Below are 10,000 nucleotides of genomic sequence, written 5' to 3'. Positions count from 1 at the left end.
GTAGAGAAATTTAGAGTAAGGTGTATGTGACTCATGGGTTTTTGTGGCTGCGAATTTCAGACGTCAGGGATCAGGTGAATCGATCGTTATCTGTGCAGAGATGTATATTCTTCTTCGTGTGTTGAAAAAAGTATGATTTGTTTGGTGTTCTTCTGGTAACTGTATGTATGTATGTATCTCTCTCTCTCTCTCTCTCTCTCTCTCTCTCTCTCTCTCTCTCTCTCTCTCTCTCTCTCTCTCTCTCTCTCTCTCTCTCTCTCTCTCTCTCTCTTTCTTTCTCTCTCTCTCTCTTTCTGTGTGTGTGTTTGTGTATGTATGTATGTATGTGTGTTTGTGTATGTATGTGTGTTTGTGTATATGTGTATGTGTTTATGTGTGTATGCATGCATGTGTGAGTAAATATGTATGTATATATATCTATATGTATATATATATATATATATATATATATATATATATATTTATATGTATATATGTATATACATGTATGTATGTATTATGTATATATGTCCGTGTGTGTGCGCGCGCATGCGTTTGTGGGCGTGTGCGAGCGTATGCGTAGACAGATAGAATTACATATGTGTTAATATAAGGATATGTGTATGTGTTTGCATTACGTAACGCAACTGTACTATTGAATTTTATCTTATTGAGAATTCAACCAGAATTAGCTTTTATCAGATTTACTTGACGATACAATAACAGTTGTTCTATATTAAGTGGCTCTTCGTAATTTAACAATGTGCCTTTACAATGAATTCAAAGAGAGAATTAGATTATCTGGTTTGGTCTCCTCATTTTAAGTATTCAAAGAATATTTCTGTGTTGCTTATCTAACCGCACGAGATATATTTGTTAGTAATAACGTGTTTACGAAAGCGTATTTAACATTCTACCTACTTGTGCGTAATTTGATGTAGACATAGTACCTCTTACATATGAAGAAAAAAAATCTTCGCCCCAACAATATATAATAAATATGACAAAATCAAGTATACAAATAATCCCCACCTTAAGAAGTGAGTAAAAAACCTGACAGCAGAATAACGACACGGACCCAATGCCCTAGAAGGACGCCAAAGACGGTATACCTGTTGTGGCGAGTTATATACGCATTTAGGAGCCTCACCAATCAGGCGAAACCAACATAACGCGGGGTTTTCGAAACAGTTTCGGAACCCACGAGAACAACGCAATAGCATTCACGTTCTCAAAAAATGGATACGGAATCATAATTCTGGGTAATACTTATTGTTTTCCTTTTATCATAACTAATGGAATGAAGAATTATATGAATTTACTCCAAGTATACTTTTTACCATTTGCCTTTTGTAATTTCGTTTTGTCTCGATTCTAGTAGTATGGCGTCTCTACTACTAAAAGCCAATCCCATGATTCTAACATATAACTAGATCTTTTGATGCCATTTTATCTGATGGAGATGTACATGAACCCACCCGTTTAGAAACTAATTTGAAAATAAATCACTCGGCGGATCTCATTAACGATATAAATATACGTTGAGCGGACTTATTCAAAAACCTAATTAGCGACAACAAGGGGCATCTGTGCTTTATAGACCTACACTTCTTTTTGTTGTTGTCAGATAGCGTGACCAGAAAACGTATTGGTAATTTTATATAGAATATATACTTGCGGACTAAATACGAAAGATGATGACATGAGGTATTTGACAAGCGCTGTACTTTGATATGATTTTTTCATACATGACTAAAATCGGGACTTATGTGCAGTGGCAAGAATCCAGCTACGACATTGAAATTATATTTGCACTGACAATAAAAAGAATATTTATGATGATAGCACCATTTATTAACAATGATAATGATATACGTGATGATGATGATGATGATGATGGTAATAATGGCAGTGATGATAATGATAATAATGATGATGATAATTATAATAATAGTAATGGAAAGAACAATGATAATGATGATGATTTTGGTGATGTAGACGATGGTGATGATGATGATGAAGACAAGGGTGATGATGATGATAATGATCATAACAATGATAATAATAATATTGATATAATATCGCCTATTGTCAGTATCACAACAATGTAAACAACAACGAGAACAGTCAACAGTGGTAACAATATAACCAACAACAACAAAGGTAATGATAAAAGTAAATAATAACGGTAATACAAAGAACAGCTATGAATGGTGATACTGATAAGTAACAATGCTTGCTATTAATAGTAATGGCAGCAAAGAGTCTAATAGTAGCAATAATAAAATTATAAAATAGTAAAGCAACATCAACAATAACAAATGCATTTACCCATTCATCCAAACACACATACATATACGCAAATGTATGCATACATACATGCATGAACACACACATTTCTATATAAATAGATAAATAAATGAATAAATTACTTAATTAATATATATATATATATATATATATGTAAATATATGCATATACATACACACACACACACACACACACACAAACACACACACACACACACACACACACACTCACACACATACATATATACATACATATATATATATATATATATATATATATATATATATATATATATATATATATATATATATATATATACTTGTGTGTGTGTATGCGTGTAATACAAAACAACGCCCAGGGCGGACTGGCAATGGAACAGACGTAAGAGAACAAAAGCTTTCCTTACAAGGTCTTCGCATATTCGCTCATCTTGTTTACATAGCAAATTCAGTACTTTTAATTTTGTATGAACTTATTGGTATAACTTGCCAAAAAATTCTTTTGATATATTTACGTCAGGAATTAAACCGATAGAAATAAACTTGTTGGATATGTGAAACAATTACGAAGGATATAATGGCGAAACAACAACACAAATATTCGCTAATCAATGAACCAGCCAATATTTTCCAAGGTTATATATGCACGTACTTGTTATTTAAATGCACTGAAAATGCTGTTTCTCTCGTCAATAATTATTACTTTTTATTTCTATGTCTTGTAATCGTGAAATAAAATCAATATAAAAAATGTAAATAGTTTAAAGTACTTAGGATAAATATAGAGGTGAGACTACATACAGGTATCAGAGCAAATACCATACACTTCCGGTCTCATACATTATCGAATTTCTTACCAACGGTTTATCAGTCGGTGTTGGACTAGCATCGGTAGTCTAAATAAGTGTTGTTCATGCTAAAATATGTGATTGTATTTGGGGAATCAAGGGCTATTAGTTTTTATAACCGAAGATGGCAGAAAATAACTTGAAAAGCCGCGGTTGTAATGACGCATCCTTCAGCCAATCAGCGCGAGCCATACATATGACGTCACGCACCTTTAAATTTTTACATATCGCCAACATTACACTCTCGCCATAATATCGAGCTTCCATCACTCCAGACTCGCAATTGCGCGAAATGCAGCAGGGTCGGCGAGGTGAGGGAGGACAGAGAACAGGAGAAAGGGCCGACGCGAACTTTAAATCCCGGGGAGGCGAGGGACGCGCATCCACCATGGGGCCGCCACGAGCAGCTGATCCTTCCAGCTAACAGATGATGCGTATACTAAGATTTCCGTGAGCTACGTTGCTTTTGACGCCGCCGGTGGACTCCCCGAACTCTGCTATAATGCAAGAAGCGAGTGTCTCCCGAACATTTACGCTGACTTAAAGTCCGAGATGCCCAGGACGGTGGCGATATATAACGGTGATAAGAATGCGATAGAGGAATCTCTGGTGTCGGTTGAGGAGATTGACGGAGTGTCAGGGAGGAGAGGCGAAGGGGGAGCTCGTGGCAAGGTGACAGCATCTTCTATGACGACCTCAGAGGAGAGTGAGAACAGACTGGCAATGGCGGTGGAATTTGACCACATGTACATAGGTTGTTCAGATTCAAAGGCATCGGTGGGAAAAGACTTGGAAGTGCAGCATCTCAAAGATCTCCTCCTGCTCCATTTGGATTTAATTCAGCAGCAAGCAGAGCAGTTGGTGGCCAAGGACAAGCAGATCAAGATCCTTCGAGATGAAAACGAAAACGTAAGTCAAAATATAAACAAAGTTTATTTACATTATGCATAACTGATGCAATACCCACTCTAGTATAGTTATTTGAATTTATTCATGTGCCGTTATATCGGCGATTTTATTATTTTGTTTGATGAAAAACTTGAATAGACCTAGGGAGCAAGACATTCGGCTAGGTTTTTAAGGATACGGCGTACTGTCAAAGCAGGTTTATTGAAATAACGTTAAAAGACGGCGTACGCCATGCCATCATGGCCGTTGAGCGTAGTAGTAGTAGTCGGGTTCAAGCGAGAGTCTGTGTCGGAGCCAATATTCATATTTCAAATGGCATTGCAAGTTTGGATTGTCATTATATGAAATTAAATCAAGTGAAATCGAATCAAAACATCCAAAGCAGTCAGAGACCTGATTAAAGAGATAAGAGATTAAAAAGCGATAAACTGTGTTTTGGGAAACCTCGTCCGCATGAATGGCGGGAAGGAGTCAGCTGATCGCGATGGACGGGGATGAATGAACGTTTTTAATCATTACTCCTTAATGAATGGGTGTCATCTCAATGTGGCATGTTATTGTTTCCATGTATAATTTTACCGATTGGATTTCCACTAGTCCACTGATGCAAGTCCCTCGTTTTTGATTGGACTCTTACTGTTTTTGATATGCGTTTTTTTACAAATGGTTTAGAAAAGTACACACATTATGCTGAAGAGATGTAGGTAATAGTTATAATGTTAGTGTTATGATTTAGGTGTTTTTCTGTTAATCTTGACATGTATCTTAACACTTAATGGTGAAGTGAGACTGCTAGTAATTTGCCATTAATATGATGTTCTTGGGACTTGAATTATCATTGAGTTGTTTATGTAAATTATACAATCTGTGTTTCATAACAGATAACATGACTTGAATAAATAACTCATTAATGAAATTAGTGTTAAGGTCATTAATAACATCATTATTATTATACTTTTTGTATTATTTTTATAACTGCAAATTAATTCAAGTATTATTAGTGGTATTTGACATTTTTGTCATTTTAATTGTTTTTTTTGTTATTATTATTGTTATATGTTTCTGTTGTTTTTATTATTATTTAAGTTGTTATTATTATTCTTTATTATTGGTGTAATTGTTATTGTAGTTTTGATAATTTTAATGATAATGATAGGCACTTATTATTATTATTATTATTATTAATATTGATTATTATTGTTAATGCTATTTTTATTATTGATTATTAATATTGATCATAATAATGGTAATGATAATGATGACAAGGATAGTAACGATAATGATATTAATAATAATAGTAATATATTTTTTTCTATCATAATAATTGTTATAGATATTATGGCAATTGTTATCCTTACAATATTTATATTATCATTATGGTTATTGTTGTTATTTTCATTAGTTTTATTTTTATCATTTTAAATTATTTTTATTATTTAATTACTTTGAATATTCTTTGAATTGTTATTATTATTGTTGTTGTTGTTGATTTTGTTATTGTTATTTTCATCATCATCACATCATCATCATCATTATCATTATTGTCATGACTGATGTTTATGTTACTATTATTATTATTGTTGTTGTTATTATTGTTATTACTTTTTTATTACTGTTACTGTTATTATCATTATTACTATTACTTATTGTTACTATTTTTGTTGTTATTGTTATTATTATTGTTATTATTATTATTATTATTATTATTATTATTATTATTATTATTATGATTATTTTTTTTATTACTGTTATTATTGCTATTCTTGTTATTGTTATTATTTTTATTATCATTATTATTATTATTATTATTATTATTATTATTATTATTATTATTATTATTGTTATTATATTTATTATGATTGCCATTATCATCAATATTGATATTGATATTGATGTGAATATTGATGTTAATATTCATATCATTATTGTTATTATTGTTTGTATTATTGCTAGTATAACTGTAATTATTTTAGTGGCTATTATTTTTAGTGTTGTGATATTTGCAATTATAAGCATTTTCACTGTTATTGTTGTTCTTGGGTATTATTGCTAAAGTTAATGATTATTTGAATAATGTAATACTGATGAGCGAACAAAGAAATTTGTATTAGCTAGGATACTTTTCTTTTATGAAAATTTTCCCATTTTATTATTATTATCATTATTGTTATTATCATTATTATCATTATCATTATTACTAATATTATTATTATTAATTATTTTATTATGATTATTATCATTTTATTTGTGTTTTTTTATTGTTATGATTTATAGTAGTATTTTTTGTTATCGTTATTATTGTTTTTATTTTTAATGTAGTAGTATTATTGATATTATTACTCATATTATTTTGTTATTGTTACTGTTGTTATTATTATTCCTATTTCTATTGTTGAGATTATTGATAGTTATTATTTGTTTATGTTTTCATCATTATTATCATCTTATTGGTATTATCATTATTACTTTTATTATCATTATCAATGTTATTTTTAGTTGTAGTAATAGTTTTATTATTGTTAATGTTATTATTATTATTATTATATTTAGCGGTAGTAGTAGTAGTAGTAGTAGTAGTAGTAGTAGTAGTAGTAGTAGTAGTAGTAGTAGTAGTAGTAGTAGTAGTAGTAGTAGTAGTAGTAGTAGTAGTAGTAGTGGTTGGTGATTTTATAACTATTTTAATTGTTTATAACATATTATTATTGTTATTATAAATATTATTATTGTTATTATTATTATTGTTATTATTATTATTGTTATTATTATTATTGTTATAATTATTTTTATTATTATTATTATTATTATTATTATTATTATTATTATTATTATTATTATTATTATTATTATTATTTCTATTAATTATTATTGATGATATTACTACTATCAGTAATGTTATTATTGTTATTATTATTATTATTATTATTATTATTATTATTATTATTATTATTATTGTTATTATTATTGTTATTGTTATTATTATTATTATTATTATTATTATTGTTATCATTATTATTGTCCTTTTTATTATTGTTTTCTTTGTCGTCAGTAACATTGTAATGATCATTATTATTATTATAATAATAATAATAATAATAATAATAATTATTATTATTATTGTTATTATTATTACGATGATAATATCATTATCAACCTTTATCATTAACATAATTATTATTTTTATCTCTACTATTATTGACGTTGTTGTTATTGTTATTATTATTGTATTTGTTATTATTATTATTGTTTTTGTTTTGTTGTTGTTATCATTATCATTATTATTGTTAGTGATATTTTTAGCATTATCTTTATTTTTTTACTTTTTTATTTTTATTTTTTGTTTTGTTTTTGTCTTTCATATCATTATCATTATTCTGTTGGTAATAATTTTTCATTATGATGATTATTTGTTATTGTTATTCTCATTCTCATTTTTATTCACACCTTTTCAGCATTTGTTGCAATAAGTACTATTCATGGTAATAGAATGTTTTCCTTGCACAGACTTCATATCATCTCCTTTGGTAGTCTATAAGAAATATTTTCATAGTATATGATAGGATCCTTGGCATGAAAGTAGGATCCTCCTCGGAAGTGGCACTCCTTCAGCCATGGATTCCACATTTGATTACCAAACGGAAATAGTACAAGAGACCCTTCCTAAATGCCCACCGAGTCTAATCACCATTCAAAGGCTTTGTCCTCTTTTGGGGTGTCATTCTCGTCATCCAGCCATGAGCCGAAATTCTCATAATGGTATGTTCCCGTTGCCTGGGCCCCTAGCCGAAGTTTTTCACCATGACATACACATCGCCAAGCCCTCAAGCCAAGTCATTTAATGGTGTGGTGGTCACGTCACTTGGATTCATGAGTTTAATTGTATTGTCATTATCATTACTATCATCATTACTTGTAGGGGTATTATTGGTTATGATGATTTCATTTTGTTAGTGTGATTTCATTCATGGCATTATTGTTATCTATTATTTTGAGGTAGAGTTGTTATTGATGAACCTTAGGTAATGCTATCATTGATGAACCATAGGATATTATTATCGCTTTTGTTATTATAGATCATTCCATTATCCAGATCATTAATTTTTATTATTCTAATAAATTTTGTTTTCATTATAATGTTAATAATATTATTTTTGATGTGGCAGTTGTTATTATTTATATGACCGTTATTTTTTTTTTATATTCAATATGTATTGCTTTGCAGAATTTTTTCCTTATATATTGGTATTATGAAAGGCAAAAATATAGCTCTAAACATGATTTGTCTGAAGTATACAAAAATGAGTATGTTAGTTTAAATAGTCAGTTTTTGATAGCCTAATGAATGATTGATACTCAAAATTCCCAATAGATACCTGTATAACCTTTAGGCAGAAGAGATGGATTATTTATTTAATGTAGACTATCATGATATTCAATAGCAAGATGCAACTTGAATCTGCTTAGTAAAAAAAAAGAAAAAAAGGTAAAAAGAAACATTTGTTTTGGCTAAACTATGTAAGTGAATGTTCTTATTTTGCTATATATATAGATCTATATTTTTTCATAATATTTTAAAAAGTTAGGGAGGCTGCTTTGTCTGTTCAGGGATCTTTAGACAGCAACTCTGAGTGTCTCTCAGCTACAGAGCGGGATTGGTCACGCTATGCACAATGTCTCTCGGTGGAGAAACATCGTGTTGGAAAAGACTGGTGTCTACAATAATCTCTATAAATGTCATCACATATTGATTAAGAAAAAAATCAAGAGAGAATAGACTAAACTTAGAAAAGCCATTCCACCCATTTTGCTTTTAATCTAAGTATCATTCATCGTATAAGCTTGCCAGCTACCCCGATACCTCATGTTTCAACACAAATAACCTATCTTGGCAATTTTCTTTCTAATAGCATTACCGCTATTAGTGTAATCAGTAATGTACAAGAGACATAATTATGTACTAATAAAAACTAAAGTTCGGAGGAAGCAAATACTAACCAAAAATTAATAAATTATTAGTAATTGTCAACTGTGACACAGCCTTGCCAGCTGTGTGATTATACCCCATGCAAAGCTATTTCTCGTTGACTTTATTCATTATTGTTTTTTCAATCTTTCTGCTATCATGGCGTTTGTGGATGGTATTTCATAATTGTTCAGTGGGTCTCACTTTGTTCACCAGGGGGTGAATAATGTGAATAATGTCTGAAGCAAGCTCCATATATGGGTGTGTGTTTGCATTCCTTGATCAAATGAATATTTGTCTGGTCTCCTCATACAAAACCCAACATTTCTGAAATAACTTATACTGGTCTGAATCTAACTAATATCAGACCTGACAAATCCAACCTAAACCAGTTCGAATACCCTTATTTGGCCTTATCTGACCTAAAGTTATAGTAACTTTATCAATCCCAAGTTATCCTAACCCATTTAGGTTTTACTGACCTAACTCTATATTGCCTAATCTAATTTAAGCTAATCAAACTTTCTGTTACCTATACTATGAATCTAAAGTTATATCATATATTTTTTAATTCTTCTGTCTGGAAGTTCTTAGTTAGAAAATTATACTGCAAGTTTAAAGTTGTTAAAGAGAGAGATTATGGTTGACTTTTAGTTAGGTTATTCACACTGTGGATAGGAAAGTATTTATCGATTTTTTAAATTATTACTATTTATTTATTTTTATTAAATTGTTATTTCAGCTTAAATAGTTTTGATTTTGATAGATTATTATATGAATGATGTGAATGTTATTTTTTTTTATGATAACTTTTACCTCATTTTGACCTATCAATTACATCTATGCTTCAATAAAAATGATACAGATAGAATAGAGGAGTAGGCCTATAGACAATTCAGTATGCAAATTTTTAGTTGAAATAGGTACAATGTAGCACTTCTATGAAAATCTAGAAACAAATATCTACTTTACATAAACTTTTATCCAAATTTTAG

General features: G+C 29.8%; 1 protein-coding gene across 2 annotated transcripts in view; it reads left to right on the top strand.

Annotated features, from left to right (window-relative positions):
* Positions 1 to 3,310: 3,310 nt before the first annotated feature.
* Positions 3,311 to 10,000, top strand: part of LOC113818304 (male-specific lethal 1 homolog) — a 21,793-nt gene continuing 15,103 nt past the window's right edge. Inside the window, exon 1 of one of the 2 annotated variants that reach the window (XM_027370492.2) lies at positions 3,311 to 4,045. In XM_027370492.2, coding sequence (XP_027226293.2) covers positions 3,689 to 4,045 — 357 coding nt within the window. In that variant the 5' untranslated portion in view covers positions 3,311 to 3,688. The remainder of the gene's footprint in view (positions 4,046 to 10,000) is intronic. The other variant, XM_027370493.2, reaches the window with a different exon arrangement.

Source organism: Penaeus vannamei, chromosome 27 (assembly GCF_042767895.1).
Source record: "Penaeus vannamei isolate JL-2024 chromosome 27, ASM4276789v1, whole genome shotgun sequence".
Taxonomy (NCBI): Eukaryota; Metazoa; Arthropoda; class Malacostraca; order Decapoda; family Penaeidae; genus Penaeus; species Penaeus vannamei.
Note: the sequence above shows the minus strand (reverse complement) of the source record. Positions and strands in the feature narration are given on the sequence as shown.